At 37.2% G+C, this 16,741-nt stretch overlaps 3 protein-coding genes and 1 non-coding gene across 11 annotated transcripts; 1 reads left to right on the top strand and 3 right to left on the bottom strand.

Annotated features, from left to right (window-relative positions):
* Window positions 1-51: 51 nt before the first annotated feature.
* LOC140772224 (VIN3-like protein 2) lies at window positions 52-5,652 on the bottom strand. 3 transcript variants are annotated; one of them, XM_073114182.1, is made up of 4 exons: window positions 5,316-5,652; window positions 2,414-3,083; window positions 1,297-1,667; window positions 52-1,212 (listed from the first exon to the last, which is right to left on the bottom strand). In XM_073114182.1, the coding sequence occupies exons 1-4, from the start codon at window positions 5,332-5,334 to the stop codon at window positions 278-280; spliced, it is 1,995 nt and encodes a 664-aa protein (XP_072970283.1). In that variant the 5' UTR covers window positions 5,335-5,652; the 3' UTR covers window positions 52-277. The 3 variants fall into 3 exon arrangements, with proteins under 3 accessions (XP_072970283.1, XP_072970284.1, XP_072970285.1); XM_073114183.1 differs by having other exon boundaries at window positions 52-1,203; XM_073114184.1 differs by having other exon boundaries at window positions 1,297-1,619.
* A 136-nt stretch (window positions 5,653-5,788) lies between these two features.
* TRNAA-CGC (transfer RNA alanine (anticodon CGC)) lies at window positions 5,789-5,861 on the bottom strand. Its single transcript has one exon. It is a non-coding gene; the product is annotated as a tRNA-Ala (tRNA).
* Window positions 5,862-7,992: 2,131 nt separating this feature from the next.
* On the top strand, window positions 7,993-12,428 carry LOC140771880 (protein ECERIFERUM 26-like). The gene is made up of 2 exons (XM_073113666.1): window positions 7,993-9,489; window positions 11,317-12,428. Exons 1-2 carry the CDS (start codon window positions 9,061-9,063, stop codon window positions 12,160-12,162), a joined length of 1,275 nt encoding a protein of 424 aa, XP_072969767.1. The 5' UTR covers window positions 7,993-9,060; the 3' UTR covers window positions 12,163-12,428.
* Window positions 9,368-15,731, bottom strand: LOC140771881 (fructose-1,6-bisphosphatase, chloroplastic). Of its 6 annotated transcripts, none has more exons than XR_012106232.1 (6): window positions 15,290-15,731; window positions 14,391-14,787; window positions 13,807-13,887; window positions 12,965-13,097; window positions 9,949-10,237; window positions 9,368-9,505 (listed from the first exon to the last, which is right to left on the bottom strand). XR_012106232.1 is itself a non-coding variant. In XM_073113670.1 (5 exons), the coding sequence occupies exons 1-4, from the start codon at window positions 15,689-15,691 to the stop codon at window positions 12,970-12,972; spliced, it is 1,008 nt and encodes a 335-aa protein (XP_072969771.1). In that variant the 5' UTR covers window positions 15,692-15,731; the 3' UTR covers window positions 9,510-10,220; window positions 12,965-12,969. The 6 variants fall into 6 exon arrangements, 4 of the variants coding, with proteins under 4 accessions (XP_072969771.1, XP_072969769.1, XP_072969768.1 ...); XR_012106231.1 differs by having other exon boundaries at window positions 9,949-10,220; XM_073113670.1 differs by lacking the exon at window positions 9,368-9,505 and having other exon boundaries at window positions 9,510-10,220.
* Between the last annotated feature and the right edge of the window lie 1,010 nt (window positions 15,732-16,741).

Raw genomic sequence — 16,741 nt, 5'->3', positions numbered from 1 at the left:
AGCTTTTCCAGGGACTAAAATTTAATTTGACATGGCATCAAACAGTCAAAATTGATAGCAATGTGTCAGTCATGACATTAGATCAGAAGCATGTCTCACAGCCTATAGGTCATGGAGCATCTAAAATAGCAAATTTCTCCTTACAATGGCAACATTATAATCATGAATTAGATAAATGGAAAGATGGCTGCATTAGATTACAAAGCAGCACTGGGTTTTTGAAGGAGAAGCCATATGGAACCAAAAGAGCAAGAAATGGGAACTAAATAGCCAACAGTTAATGCCATAGCCTTGTGCAGAAGCCTTTATGTGTGGCTGGTTTGTTCTTGTTGCATATTCCATCCATGAAAGCGTCTACGAGCTGAGCAACCAGACTTGAGGGTTCGTCAATCAGAACATCTATGAATGCACTAACTACCCTCCTTTCTTGTGCCGTCGCTTTTAAGCTGAACCAAGTGAGGAACTTCACACGGAACTCCTTCTCCATGTGCCCTTCGCATTCCAACCATCTGATCACCTTAACGCAGTACTCATACTGCCCCTCCGCTAAATCCTTCTTGTTGGCAGAATCTGGCGTACTATTAAGCCTATCAGATTTGCTTGGAACTTCTGAGGGAATAGAATTGGAGCTGACGAAAGGTACGGCATGTGATGGTAGTGGCAACTGGCTCTCATCATGGTCACTGGTACCCTCTGATCGAAGAAGCTTAGCACGCTTTCTGCGGTTAAACTTGGGGATTTTGAGTGCCGGATTATTCTCACTTGAATTTGTTGAACCCTTCTGTGAATCAGCTTGAATGATCATGGGTTGCTCACCCAAATCTGGCTCTTGTTTTAAACCCAAAAAGAAATCTTCATGAATATAGGTGCTCTCTGAGTTCCTAGTTGAGCATTGTCCACTGCTGCCATTAATGTTCTGGGTCACACATTTCGCCTCCCACTTCCCTAACTCCTTAGTACTGCTGAAAGGAGATACTTTGAAAAGATATTCAGTTGACGGGCTGAGACCTGATATCATGATCTTTGTGTCTGGCCTCAGTATTAGGCAGGTTGGTTCTTCAGGATAATCTGTGGTATCAGAACTTCGATGCCACAGAGTGCAACCAATAATATTTTCTTCAAACATATTATCTGCAGACTGGAGGTTAACAGACACAGAGAAAGGAGAGATTTCCTCAAAGTGGATACTGAAAGGTTGGGGACCTGTACCGACTGACTCAACTTAGGAAAAACAATGATAGACCGATTTACAGGATCAAGTTCAAATTTGGAACAGTAGGGTGGTTATAAGTTTACCTGGGTCTTTCAGCTCACCAATGGCCTCGAGCTCTGATGTGCTATACAGTATGGAGTCTACTGCATCTACAGCAGAAAAACAGAGCTTCTGAACTTCTGCACTGCAGTTAAGCCGATTAACTATGCCCCTTCCCATAACTGCAGAAACTTTATCCAGTGGACCAACTTCTTTCTTGAGCTTCTTCACAGCTGTACTAACAATGTATTCCAGTTCCTTGTAGCGTTCAGTTCCTTTGAGCATCTTGTGGCTCAGAGACAGCCGATCACATAGTATATCTACTCTTCTAGCATCCTTAGCGATATCCAATTGTTTTCGCCAGCTCCTATGGAACATAAGAAGAAAAATTCCCTGAATTGTCTCAGAAGCATCTCTAAGGATTCAGAGAAGGAAAAAGAAAGAAGAATTCATTATTTTTCCTAGTACCATCTAAAGATTCCAAAGAAAGAACAATCCGTTACAAGATAGCAATGGAACCGGTCGCAAATTAGGATCAGTTCAGGTACTTCTGTTATAGGAATTAGGAAGTAGATGCCTCAAAATTAGTGTAATATACATCCAGTGTATGTTGGAAGCTCAACATAATATAGATTCATATGGACAACTTCTGAAGAGTAAATTTACAGACACAGATGAAAAGCAAGGATCATAAAAGCTCCTTACCAATTCATGACCTACAACAGACCAACAGTAATAAAGAAAGCACATGAAGCATGTCGGACATGGTGCAATCATCTGAAATACTTCTTGCTACTTGATCTCCTTTTTCAACATCAGTGCTTTCTAGATTTCTTCCTTCTGAGAGTATTTTTTTTTTAATGTGTAAAAGTGTGCATTATCACAATAGGTGTATATAAGGTAAGCTTGTGTAACTGAATATGTGTTTAAGCATGTGCATGAGGTGGGAGCGAGAGGCCTCCAGAGTAAAATCATGCATCCATTCTATGTAGATAGAAAAATGTATGTATGTAGGAGTTAAAGATATGTGATCTGTAGGTATGTAGGTGTGCACTTCTTTACATTGGTCTGCTTGTATATTCATATTCCCTTGTATGATTTTTTTTTCCTCTAACCTATCAAATCCAAATGAGCTCTGAGATTAAAGTGATAGTTAATTACCCTATTAGCCAGTTCATCTTCCCACAACAAATACAGTAAAAACTGCCATCCAACTTGGGATTGAACCCATGCTTCAAAATGCCAGCCTTCTCATGCTTGAGAGCACATTTTAGGTGGCACGACATACCACATGACTTACTGCAATAAGGAGGATCAGAACTGCAAACTAGCCATAGACTAGGGTCTTTGTTGTCATCATATTGATAGCAGATGCAGCAAGAACATCGCTTACAGTATCCATCTCCCATATTTAAAGTGGCTCGGCAAGCAACATTTTGACAGATCAAGGTGTCAACTTGTTGTTCTTTGCTTTTAATACAGTCATTGTTTACTTCAGCAGGGATCTTTATTGGGAATTCTTTCTTCCTTTTCTTTTTCACCCCATCTTGGTCATTTGCTGAGGCTGATGAAAGGTGTCCTTTATGGTCATTCCTTTTCCCATTCTTCTGTGAAACTAGCCTAAGCAGATGTTCAATCATTTTAGGCTTTGTTACTCCAGTGTATTTCCTCTCCTTGCCCATCTCAGCACAGATAAGCTGAAGAAGCTCTCTGCGACTCCAAGATTGAAGAATCTCAGGGGCATTGTCTGCCCACTGTGAAATTTCATGTACTAAGTCTCTCTTCTCCTCCAAACTCAACTCACTGCATTTTGCAGGATCTATCACAAACCCTGTAAATTGAAGTGCTATGAGTTTCACAAACATTTCTATTCCAGGCAACCAATAAACCAATAAAAAGGGGCAAAAATACAAAGCAAAGCTCTGTTGACACACACACACACACACAAATGAATAGAACACACAGATTTTGAGAGAGAGGGAAACAAAACTAACACTCCAAGCATTTTTATTTCAAATATATGGGTCAATCAGGGTACGATTCAAATTGCAGAATTCTTAAAGCAGAAGGTAGAGAGCTAAATGAAGCAGTCAAATTAAATCGGTTAAAATGATTTGCCAACCATTGCTCACTATTTAAATGCTAAGAAAATATATATTACAGCCAACCACAATAACAACAGTCATCTAAATCTTAGAGCAGAGAAGGAACCTGAGAATGATAAGTTTCATATCACTACTGTAGTAGGACTATAGAAGTAAGATAGGTAGTGACAATCTCACAGTTGAAGAATCAAGATTTCCATGCAAGTGAACCAGTACAATGATACACAAGATTAAAGAAAGATGAAGCAACAAATATTATCTATAAAGGAACTATTGAGGGAGAAAAGTTTTCTTAATCAAATGGAAAAGGAAAATAGAAAGAGTCAAATGTGAAAAACTCTTCGGGGTTTTTTGGTTTGAGATTAAGCTCCGAACTTGATTAGTTTGTCTCATTTCTTAATCTTGATTTTTATGGAAAGTGAACGTAGTTAGATATAAACAAGATAAAAAAAATGCATCGTTACTAAATTAGGTTAGAGGTCCCTGAACTCAAAACAAACAAAGCCTTAAGTCTTCAGGAGTGAACTATCAGAAAATTAAAAACAAATGGTACAATAGGTGTTCCAATTGATGAAGTTTTTGCTGACAGTACTAGCTATTATAGTTCCTGAAATTAGTTTTGAGAATATAAATTTTAGCACAATACAGGCCCATCACTGTTGGTCACATTTCTACTTCAATCTAGTGACACACCAAAAGTGAATGCATAATGCAAAAAGATTATTATTTACTAAAGTATAATCTATACATCAAATTGAGTCTGATCACATTTTGTTCTTACCAAAATCATTTAAAAACGTATCTTGAAAATCAACAACTTCTATTTCACAAGTAAATTGGAACTTCGACAGATATTAATACCAAGCTATTTCACACTTAGCAAATTTAACATTCATGATAAAAGACTCATGGACCTCAGAGTACAGTATCTAACAAGTACTACTACAATATGAGGATGTAAAACAGTCTATGATCTGGAATCTGGATAGTCAAACAAGTCATTAACTCCTTGCAAGTTCTGTGTTGACACATTAACACATCTGGAAAATACATGTCCTGAAAGTGTTCTGAGTTTTGAACACATTTACCTAATGGGATGTATCGGGAGCCTTTTGACGATTAACAAACAAAAGGCTTATAATATGTTATTAAGGCAACAAGTCATACCACCATATATTTAACGTTAGAATTTCTCGACACAACAATTAAATATCACATCTCTTCCAGCAAAGATCGAGGGGTATCATCCTTCAGAAACTAAGTAGGGAAATCACATGACAAATAACACGACTTAAGAATTTGGATAAGTATCAAGTCAGGCCAGACCCACCATAATTATTACCAAGCATGCAATAAATTCAATAATTTAGGCTCTTTGTTTTCCTAAAGCAAACCACAAATCATTAGATCTTCGAAAATAATACCATAATCTGTACAGTGTAGCACATGCAACAATAGAATTAGCAACAACACAGCCGATTATTTTCAGTTAGCAAGAGAAAGTCATCTGCGATGGAACTAAAAGCCAACGAGATTCATCAACAGAAGGAAAGCAGAAAACAGAAATGCAACATCTTGTCACCACAGTAATAGAATAGAGTAATAGAAAAGCAGCTCATCACCAAGGATGCGATAAATTCACAAATTCATGCTCTTTACAAACAAAAAGCACAAACCATAATGTTTTCTCAAAGAACACCACAAAATCCGTACAATGTAGCACATGCAATAGCTAAAAGTTTGTCAAGGTCTATTTTTACTAACACAAACACAGAGATTACACAAGCCGAAGGCCGATTCTTGCCATTTTCGCAACAGAATACCATCTAATATAGAAAAACCGACCCATCAAAGGAATGAAAGCAGAAAACAAGAAATGCACCACCTTTGCAACCAAAATGAGAGAAAATTACAGGAAAAGAGCAGCATTGTCAACATAAACCCAGATGGGAACTGACCTGAGAAGATGGATTCCATGGAAGATAAAGAAGCTCCTCCCAACTGGGTTTCTCAAGAAACCCAGTCGAGAAGAAGGGGAAAGGCAGCGCCTTTGCGACTTTCTCAGGACTCCATGGGGCGAAATATTTCCAAAAATGGCAAAAAGAGGAAGGTAAAAAGGATGATTAAGTCTCAATAGAAAGAAAGAACACAAAGAAGAGAGGAGAGGAGTGAGGGTTGGGGCCTGGCCGCCTGGGGGCTGGGGGTGGAGTGCTATACTACATTGATTGCAGATTACCAAAAAAGGCAACGAAATGGTGTCAGATGAGGAGGGTTGGTGTGAGTGCAAGTGCCTTAGTTGTTTCCGGAAATGGCATTGGGAAGACACTATTAACATCGCATACATATAGTTTAGTAGGGTCATTATATGGTAACCACATGAGTACAGAAAAAAAGAAAAAAAAAAGAACATTAACGAAGCAAATTAATTAATTGGAGGTGCGGGGAATCGAACCCCGTGCCTCTCGCATGCGAAGCGAGCGCTCTACCATATGAGCTACACCCCCAATGTTGTTTTGAAACTAATCGCTATACTTGTTATTAAAATGAAATCGTTAAATTTTCTACTAAATTTAATTGAATAGTATCAAACTAATTAAAATACTCCAATGGTGTTTGTTAGATAAGACATATAAATTTCTTATATAATATCCCTAAATTATTAAAATAGTTGTGGGCTTAATTAAGTTTAACGAAAAAATTAACTGTCTTATTTTAGTCATAAGTATAAAAATTAATTTAGAAATTTTTAAAGTAAGAAGTAAAATAATTTTGAACATAAGTTCAGTATAATAAAATTTATTTAACCATATTCAATATTATTAAGCCACATGAATTTCCTATCTGAAAATATATTTCTTTAACAAAAGCAAGGTTATTTAAGATATGTTGTTATCTCTGTTAATAATGTTAACGATATTTATCTCTATAGTTTAGTTAAAGATATAAAGAGACATAATAATAGGGCTAGTATTTCGGTAGGATTAAGTATTATTAATACAAACACAAGCACAATCTATTTATTGAATGAATTACACGAATCATAATCAGAACGGATGACATAAATTATTTAAAATTTTATAATTATTCAAGTTATAAATGAATTATTTAAATAATAAATATGTTATTCGGGTCATAATTATATTATCCTATCATAAACAAGCTATTGTGTTATAAACGGGTTGACACGTCAAATTATAAATAAATTAGGGTTCAGATCATAAATAAGTTAAATAAGTTAAACTAATCAGTACAAAGACAGACATATTTAATAATAGAGTTAGGAGCGTCAATCAATTTATAATCCAAATGCAATTGCATTAAACACACACTCTTTTAAAGTGTTTTTTTTCTTAATAATTATTGCTCCGTCAACGAAAAGGATGATAAAGGATCGTCCTGCAAGAGAGGCGATAATTGGTAAAAAGATTAGATTCGTGTCTAATTAAAAGTTATCGTCCTTAATTAGATAGTGATGCATAACAAAATATTGAACAGAGAAGTTAAAATGTATTTTAACTCTAAATGTTTAATAATATCATAGAATTTGATAGAATTATCAATCAACTGCTACTTTCCTCTCCAGTGAATTTTCATTTCGTAGCAAAATGGAGGCCCGTCATTCAAAGAGATCTAAATCGATCATAGTCTGATAGGAAATTTGAAGACTTTCTTTCTTGCAAGCCAAATTGAGGTACTGTTGTTTGGTGCATGTATGATATATTTCGTACTTGAAGGTGTGGGTGGTGTCAAATGATGCAGCTTGCTTCGTAGTTTTAGGTAGTCACTTTTATGATATGTTTTCTACAATTAAACACTAAAAATAAAAATTAAAGGTTTATTAAAGCCATTAATATCTTTCTTTCACTTTGTAGCAGTAGTAAGATCTTCTGCACACCTATCTATATATCCGAACGAGTGTTGCTATGCCCATAAATATTTGTTAGATATAGCATTTTTTGTCACCATTGTCATCATTATCTTCGTTGTTGTTAGGTGTAAGTCTTTATTAATAATTATGTCTTCCTTGGAGAGGAGTAGGTCAGCTAACAACCTTCTCTTCCAGCCTCCCATGGTGCTCTTTTCTAATCACTTTCATATCACTCTCATACCACTTAATAGTTATACAAACAAAGTAAGAAGCAGTCTTGCAAGAAGTCCAAAATCTTTTACCCATCAATCTACAACTCCAGGTTGAGATATGGACACTCAACATCCAACTGTTGCATTAATTAACATGGGAAACAAAGTTGCTCAAGTTGATTGAATGCTTTAAAATCATCCAGCAACTAGCTAGAGTGAAGAGAGAAGAAAATTTTGTGAAGTGGGTTTTGGCAGCCAATAATTGAGTGGCCATGTACTGATTATAGCAAATTCCTGTGGAAAGTTCTGCAATTGATCTGCTACCCAAGATAAGATCACAGGGGAAAAGATTGACACACTAGAGTGATTGCTTTCCAAATTCTTTCTTGGTCACTTTAAATATTTATTTCAACATCTAATTTTCCATGATAGAGAAGTGGGATGGGTACTCACTGACAAAAGTCCAACACTCACAGTCACACACTGTAAATGGAAAAAGAAAGAAAAAAAAAACACTATTGAGAGAGATATCATAACTCATTATGATATTAAGTCCTACTAAAAGAGAGAAATTCAGTAGACTGAACTCAAGAAGAATTCAGGTTTATCCCTGTACATTTCTGATTTCTCCGGTTACATCTCCTTACAGCCACCATAATTGCGAAAAAAACAGCTATATTAGTAGTTCTTACTCTGTAAATAACACTGCAATAAGAAAAGTAAATAATGGAACCCCAAACTATTCACAAAGAGAATCTTGACTTGCATGGACCACTGTTAATATGTCGAGGCTTCGTGATTCACACCAGCTTAATGGCTGCATTCATGGTAAATGTACAATGAGGTGAGGTAGATCCTGAATGCCAATTCTTCTACCGATGATATAAGGTCCACACCAACTTGTCATTAAAATCAGAAATAGGACTTATCATAAAAGCTGCACTTAGTTGGCAAATAATTTACCTTCCTCCTTGCTGTCCAGATAATGCAACTAGGAACAGAGTGGGCATCCAGTAACTACCTCCTAGGTGAAATGCCACAAGACAACACTATTGCAATATAAATGATTTGTTATTTCTCCTCCCATTGATCACTCAATAGCCAATCTGATGGCCCTAGAAGGGAAATTATTTTCCTCAGCCTAAAATTTTTAACCCACATTAACGATAGTAGATCCCTTGGCATTCTTCAATTAATGGCCTCCAACTGCTCAAACACCTGTGACCTGTCTTCTTTGGTTCTTCAACAAATACAAGGACAAAATTTTATCTTTAGATATACATTCCTTAAGTCCTGACAGCAAAAATTTCCTGCAGTCCGCATACTTGCCTGTCCATAATTGGCTGTCAGTGCATCCAGCAGATAAAGTTTAAAAAAGGCTAAAACCTAGCAGGCATTTGCAGGAAAATTCCCACAACCGAGGCTGCATATTATCTGTAGCATCTCTCCACAACCTCATACAGTAAAACTCCCAACTGCCAAGAAAGCAGCTCATGACCCTCATCATCCCACCATCCACTCTTTCTATAAATGCACACTTCAAGTACTCAAAATGCATCACTTGAGCTTTAATCTCCTCTCTCTCTTCTTTCACTCCCTTTCCTCAGTCCATTAGGTGTAACCATGGTCTCCGGGTTGGACTCCGGTGCCGTCTATGGCCATAAGATATCGTCGGTGGTGCCTCGGACTGTGACCGGTGAAATTGTTCGTGAGCTAACCAATATGGACTTAGCCATGAAGCTCCATTACTTGAAGGGAGTTTACTACTTCAAACAGAGTGAGATCATTGATGGGCTCACCATTTTCACGCTCAAAATACCAATGTTCCCATGGCTTGACAATTACTTTTCTGCAAGTGGGAGGATAAGGCGATCAGAGACAGGGCGACCATTCATCAAGTGTAATGATTGTGGCGTGAGGATCATTGAAGCAAAGTGCAGTAGGACACTCGATGAATGGTTGGAGGCCAAGGATTTCTCTTCATGGAAGCACCTTGTTTCAGAGAAGGTCCTCGGCCCGGAGTTACACTTCTCTCCAACTGTCTACATTCAGGTTATTCTCATAATCTCTGCTTAATAAGAACACATGAACTAGAAGTCAAACATCTACAGTGGTGCTAACTGTAAAATCCCAAGAACAACAAAATGATGCAAATTACTTCTTGATCTCTGTAGTTGTAGACATTTTAGGTCACAATCAAGCATAGATAGACCTCAAAATCAGTTGATCCATCTTAATTTAAAATTTATTTGTCCTAGTATAGATGAACAATATGCCCATATATAATGTATTGCATGTCTCAACGTATAACTTTTGCTTTGTTAATTTCTTTTATAGTAATTCTTTAAAAGATTGAGCATATAGGATACTTGCACTAGTCAAGAAATGTTATAGATTGGATCTAAACTGATTCCAACAAATTTACCAGATTTATTTGCAGTCTAAAGCTCTAAGCACAACTAGGATTACAAACAACCATTGTATATAGAAGTAGATTGAACCAGGGAATACCTGTATTGGATGCTTGAGCACATACACACCTGCAGCTGCCTTGAGAGAATTAAGAACTAGAATCTGCATCTTCATTTTAATAACTCATCGCATCAGAGCCTTTTTGCAATTATGCTCCATCTTCTAAACCATTCAAGAAGAAGAAGAATAACAAGCAGAAGACCCCAAATATTTGGGACTAAAGACTTGACTGTTATTACTTTGAGAATCCCACTTAAGGTGTGGCACCACATGAAAACCGTGTGACAGTCACAAATTAGTCCTTCAAACAACTGCAAAGAAATTAGATCTGCATGAAAACAGAACAAAATTTGCTTTCTAACTTTGCCCATGAAAAGTGAAAACCTCATGGAGCCTTGCCTTCTAACTTTGCTTTAGATAGACATCTACTTATCACAGACTTGGTTACACTCTTTATTGGAAAAAGAAATAGAAATTATATTGTTTTTTATTATGCAGTTTTTCAAATTTACATTATTCTCATAACAAGACAGAACAAAAAACATTTACTACTCTAGCACAAGCTGAACAGTTTGCAACATTGCCCCATAAGTATACTATCCTATTAGCTTTGAATTCAAAAAACAAAAAATTGTAGACAAGAATTTAGGCGAATTAAATATCATCATTCTACTATAAATGCAAATAATATTATTACGGATCTAAAACATCTTATCTAATCAAATAGATTAATTTCTACCAAAAAATTCCAAGATCAACCAAGTCTATGTAACAACCACCTTTTTGGACCCACGATCATTGTGAGTCTAAATTCGAAGACGAAACTGGACTCCGACTTACATAAATAAAGTTAGGATTACTGCGGATCTCCAAAGTTAAGAGTAAATTAAAAATCCAACGGTTAGTTGGTGGAGTACTTTTGGGATTGAGATAAATTCGAGATAGAGAATGAATCTATCAGGGATAGATCATAGAAAGGGGAGACCGAAGAGGCGTGGTGATGATTGACCTAAGATTGTGGTAAAGTGGTGGAGATGACAATGGTAGAAGTCGATGAATTCGATTGAGAAGAGATAGAGAAGTAGGGTCGTTCCTTATCTAACCATTACAGTCTAACCACAACTCAGTGAGCTTCTGATGATTGACTAGCGGACATATGGTTGTACCAGTCACAACTTCTCTAGATGCATTACCAAGGAAATGATAAATCCCAGATAATCGAATCTCCTGCATTTTAGCATCTCTAAGAATCCCAGTAAAAGCATACCATGCTGGCAATTCTATCCTTTCCAAGTACTAACTCCACTTGGTTAAAGTACAATGTCTATGAATACTCTAACCACTGGACCTTTATGGGATAACTTTTTACGTCATAAAGTTCCCTGCTTTTTGTCATTTTACCCACAGTTCACTAACTTCAAATGTGGAGGAATGGCGATTGGATTCAGCTGGGCTCATGTCCTTGGAGATGCAGTTTCAGCCACAAAGTGCTTCAATCAGTGGGCGCAGTTACTTAGTGGTAGCCTTCCCCCCATATCCTATAACCTCCCTAAACCCCAAAATGAAGAACAAAAACCGGTGGAAAAGTCATCTGCCTCAGTAATGCCACACTCAGCAAAGCTGGTTGAACCTGTTGGAGATTGCTGGCTGGCTCCAAACAATTGTGAAATGGCAACATATTCCTTTGAAATCACTGAGATGAAGCTTAAGCAACTGCAAGTAAAAGAATCGACTGAAGCAGGATATTTTGAGATGATCTCAGCTCTAATCTGGCAATGCTTGGCAAAGGTTAGGGAAGGAAAAGAGTTGAAGTCAGTAACCATATGCAAGAGTGGTCCTTCAATAGGAAGTTGTAGCTTAAAGAATGAGCAGAAAATATGCTATGTCAAGACAGATTCCTCTCCTGGCAAGGTGGACCTTTCAGAATTGGCAATGTTGATAGCCAAAGAAGAAGTTGACGAGACAAAGTTGGTTCAAGGAATAGTGGACAGAGAAACTGGTAAACCAGATGTAATTATTTATGGTGCGAATCTCACCTTTATTGATATGCAAGAAATAGAACTTTACGGGTTGGAGCTGAAGGGTCAGAAGCCAATTCATGTGGAATATAGCATTGATGGAGTTGGTGATGAAGGAGCTGTCTTGGTGCTTCAAGGTGGCAAAAACAAAGGAAGATTGGTAAATCTGATCCTACCAGAAAATCAAATCCCAAAGCTAAGGGAAATGCTTGAAAGTATGTGGGGAATAGCTTGAGAAGGAAGATGTGTAAAGTCTCCTGCAAGCATTAATGCAGAACATGTGAAAATCCTCTAAGTGTTCAACTATTGGAGTACTGGTCTGTGTTTACTAAGAATAAATTAAACCATCAAATTATCAGAACAATGTATTAGGAGTCGTGTTTATGTTGAGCTTTGTCATGCTATAAGCAGCCCTGGCTATTGTCAAGAAGGTATCATGTATTGCTTATAGTCTTTGCTAATTTGAAAATGATATTGCAATGAAATGTCTTATGGAAAGCATCAGGAATTGCCAATGTGGAATGCATTATATGATATTACACTTTGAGTAAACTAGTGATACCAATGCCAGAATCAGGAAAATCAATTATGTTCTCTGTGTTTCTGTTCTGTTATGTAGCTTATGAGTATTCTCACAAGTCACATCCACATCGACATATATGCTTGTTAAGAAAATTAATTAGGTTTTCTAAAGAGTTAGAATTAACTAAGGCCTGAGGGAGAAACATATTTCTACAAATGCATTCTTAAGCAAAACTAAGTTCTCTTTCCCTAATATTACATAAGCATGCTACAATGGTACCACCTATAAAATGTCATATCTGTGGTCCACAATCCATACTAGATTTCTAAATCACAACACAATAAATATGATCCTGATGCTCGAAAATGAAGTTCTTATGATTTGCAATAAAACCTTTCATCAGTGCTAACTGCAATAATTTTTATGAGTGTATCATCTCTAAAATCAACCCTAGAATAAGTAAATTGAAAAACAACTTGGTGTCCTAAGCATGAATCAGTAATAAAGTATTTACCTGGATCAATTTTTGATAAGGAATTCACGTGATAACATTGGATATAGCCAGGACAGCATCTGTATTTTTGTACTACCAACTTGTTTGCTTGCATATATAAAATTCAAAAACAGACGGAACAGAAACTTCGAGCCTGTTCATAGAAACAAAAAATGGAAAGACAAGCTCAGTCATCTAATAAGTGAGATTAGGTAATACATAATATTGTAGCTTGTTCTGTTTGCTGCAGCATAGTCATATTTCTAAAGCCAGAATAATTCAAAGAGACAAAATTCAACTCAACATGTGCACAACAACAAACACCAATATTTTTAGTCCCAACTGCTTGGTGTTGACTATATGGATGCTTTTCCTCCATTCGTCCAAATTTAGTGCGAGAGTCTGTCAAAATTTCTATTAAATATACAATTTACACCACATAATTTAGATATATCACCTCAACCTCAAAAAGATTAGATCTACACAAGCCATTAGGTATCAAAAGGGCAAATTACATTTCAATGCATAGAAAATTCAATAACATCAGACTTCATATCCAGGGTTAATCCTCTGTTGGATATTTTTGTAGCTTTCTAATTCGTGCATATCCTCCAAACTACCCAGAAACAAGGGAAGCCTCTGATGGAGTTCAACTGGCTGAATGGAAAGAATTCTAGTTTTACCGTCAGATCCTCTACCCCCAGCATGCTCCACAAGGAAACTAAGTGGATTTGCCTCATAAACCAACCGAAGATGATCCCTTGGATTCATCACAACTCCACCATATATAAGTGTTCTATGGAAATCAGCGACCAACGAACAGATGTATCGAGCTGAGTACTTCTTAGGATACTGGCCTTTACCTTGTCTGACAGTATCAATATAACGCTTTAAGCCATCTGGCCAATCAAAATATCGTGCGTCATTGACGGAATATATCTGTCCTGGAAATAAAGAAGGCAGGACTTTAGCAAAAAAGGATGCATAAATCAATTTGGTGTTACTTAACATGAGTAAAACAAGATATCGGTGGAAAAGTCACCGTAATTATTTGAAGTTTTGCCAGAGATGGGACAGTAATGACCAAAATTTAATGAAAACTACAGTCAGAACCATTGGTTAAGACTGAAACAATCAATATTTCTGGCTTTGACATTTATCTTGGAACACAATAGGCTAAAAAGCATTCTATTTTGGCTTAAAATATTCCTTTTTTTTTTTCTAGGCGACAAACTTCAAACCATATTAAAATTTGACTTCACACCATGTTATTTAGCACCATTTCCAATCAATTGTAAGTCTGCTAAATGAATAAATGGGTTCTCACTTCTGTTATCGAGAAAGATGAACAACCTAGAGAATTATTTCCCTTTAGAAACTTATTCCAATGTGTCAGTTTCTTTTAATTTTTCCCTCATAGTACATAATTGTGCAGGAAGCATCTCACCACGACGAGGAACTTGTATGCAGGGGTGTGTAAGGACAAACTCTCCAATTGAATGATCCAATGTAAAGGCATGAGCCCCCGAACCAAAGCTAATGCATAGAATTGTGGCAGATGAATATAGCACATAGCCAGCAGCAACAAGGTGTGTTCCACTTTGGAGGGAATTGAGCTGTGCTTTTTCTTGCACAGGCAGATGGTCTAATTCTTCAAGCCTATTATAAATCCCGAAGATGGTTCCAGTAGGAATTGAAGCATCAATATTTCGAGAGCCGTCAAGAGGATCAGTAACAACAACAAATGGGCCATCATCAGATAACCAAACTGGAACGTCATCTTCTTCTGATGCCATGACTGCAACTTTTCCAGAGTTTCGAAGTGATGACAATATAATCTCATTCTACAATGGGAAAAAAACTGTAGTTGGTAAATATGAATCATAAGAATATTCCATGCAATGCCAGATGCTACTGCATAGGTATCTAGCTTGTATATACTGTTATCCACTGCTCATTTTGCTGTCACTTGGTTCAGAAAGAGATTTATATAAGTACACGTACAGTGTTCCCAAAATGAACCAAGGGAAGTTTGAAACTCCTCTCTGTTGGACAAATCGATACAAATCGAATCAACTATATGATTCTCCTTTTATTCACAACTCATTAGCAATCCCCAAATTAAGAATTCCAACCACGGGTCCAATAATTTCAAAGATGGCATTTTGACACATCAATTTTAATAAACCATCTAAAAAAAAAAAACTCCATAGAGGGAAGGCATTGAAAACACCAAAGAGAAAACCGAAAAAAAAAAGAGAGGAAATATCCAAATTATGGAAGACCCTACGCCCAGGAAAAAGAAAAGAAATAGCAGCCAAACGAGATAAAAAATTACCACCCTACCGAAACTAAATCGAGCGGCTTGGGAGCATCCCGCCCTGATAAAGTCCCAGCTCCACCACCACCAACTCGTCGGCCGAGCTCGGCGTTGAAGGGAGAAGCGACGACGGCGGCGATTTGCTTACAAGCGCACTGGAGATGGGCGAGGAGGATGGATAGGTCGTCTCCCACGCTAGGTACTTCCTTTCCCATGAACTCCAACAGAGTTTTGTGGCCTTGGGCGTCGAGGGAGAAAGCCATCTCGGATTTGGCTCTCAGGGAGAGCGATGGTCGCCGGTGGCAGCCGGAGAATGAAACCGACACGAAGGGGAAGGGAGTGGAGTCGGGTGGCAGGAAATTGAGGCGGAGAGATGGCGGGGGATTCAAATTCGCGGTGAGAGAGGAGAGGAGGAATGGATATGGCATGGCTGTGGAGTTCCGCGAAGGAGGTGAACTTTAGGATATTTATTTGGGATAATTACATAAACACCCTATTTCCATTTTTTTTGGGGTACATATTGTAATCCCTAAACTATAATATAAAAAAAGATTAATTACTCTAACACCCCTCAAGTATCGCCGGTTTCACAATGACCCCTAAACTCTTTTAAGGTTATTATTACCCCTGAACTTATTTTGGGGCAAAGTGAAATGAGTACGGCGACCATGAAAAACGCATAACGACCGATTATATCCTTAATAAGTTAACGATTTTATTAAATTTAAAAAAAACTTAGTAAATTACCTAAATAATCTCAACTTCTCTGCTCCATCAAACCCACACAAATCACTTCACTGGGATATGCGGGACAATGTTGTCGAGCTAAAGAAAGGCTTGAACAAGGCCGAAGAGTACAACCTCACTCGCTCCCATTGTAGAGGCTGCTTGGCTTCTCGTTGTCGCACGATCAAGATGTTGGTCGGCTAGCGCCTGGCTGTTATAAGCTAACGGCGGGGAGGTAATGTCGGTGATTAGTGATGGTGAATAGGCGGTTGGCGACGGTGAAGGGTTGGTCAGCGATGGTGAAGAGAGAAGTCAGTGACGGTGGATAGGGGAGGAAGATGATTATTTTTTATAATATGTTAAATTTAATTATAATAATATATATCTTTTAATTTTAATTTAATTAGAAGGTTTATAAAAGGGTATCTATGTCATCTTAAGGTTAATTAACTGTCGCTTAAGTTAAGTTGCCCAATTTTTCTGATGGTAGACTAACAGAAGTGTCAGATTAATTTTTTTTAAAAGTTTAGATGTCACATTATAACCTAAAAAATTTACGAGAGTCTATATAAAAATCAGGTATAATTCAAGTAGTGTTAGCATAATTAACCCTAAAAACATTATAATATTACAGTTTTAAAACCAAACTATTTTCCCCTTTGTTAACTCTTCTCTAAAATTTAATCTGTGAAACTAGAGGTGAAAACGTGTGGAATTTAATTCGACTCGTCCGGTTCATATTCAACTTTTGA

Source organism: Typha angustifolia, chromosome 12 (assembly GCF_048772165.1).
Source record: "Typha angustifolia cultivar Huaian chromosome 12, ASM4877216v1, whole genome shotgun sequence".
NCBI lineage: Eukaryota > Viridiplantae > Streptophyta > Magnoliopsida > Poales > Typhaceae > Typha > Typha angustifolia.
Note: the sequence above shows the minus strand (reverse complement) of the source record. Positions and strands in the feature narration are given on the sequence as shown.

Excerpts from the sequence above, each read along its gene's own strand:
- LOC140772224 (XM_073114182.1), bottom strand. Across the intron at positions 1,668-2,413 it reads AAGATGAACTGGCTAATAGG|AGATGCTTCTGAGACAATTC; the intron begins GTAATTAACTAT and ends CTGAATCCTTAG. Across the intron at positions 1,213-1,296 it reads TGGTGAGCTGAAAGACCCAG|TCGGTACAGGTCCCCAACCT; the intron begins GTAAACTTATAA and ends AAGTTGAGTCAG.
- LOC140771880 (XM_073113666.1), top strand. The coding sequence starts at position 9,061 with ATGGTCTCCGGGTTGGACTCCGGTGCCGTCTATGGCCATAAGATATCG. Across the intron at positions 9,490-11,316 it reads CTCCAACTGTCTACATTCAG|TTCACTAACTTCAAATGTGG; the intron begins GTTATTCTCATA and ends TTTTACCCACAG.
- LOC140771881 (XM_073113668.1), bottom strand. The coding sequence starts at position 15,691 with ATGCCATATCCATTCCTCCTCTCCTCTCTCACCGCGAATTTGAATCCC. Across the intron at positions 14,788-15,289 it reads AGCCGCTCGATTTAGTTTCG|AATGAGATTATATTGTCATC; the intron begins GTAGGGTGGTAA and ends TTCCCATTGTAG. Across the intron at positions 13,888-14,390 it reads CATACAAGTTCCTCGTCGTG|GACAGATATATTCCGTCAAT; the intron begins GTGAGATGCTTC and ends CTTTATTTCCAG.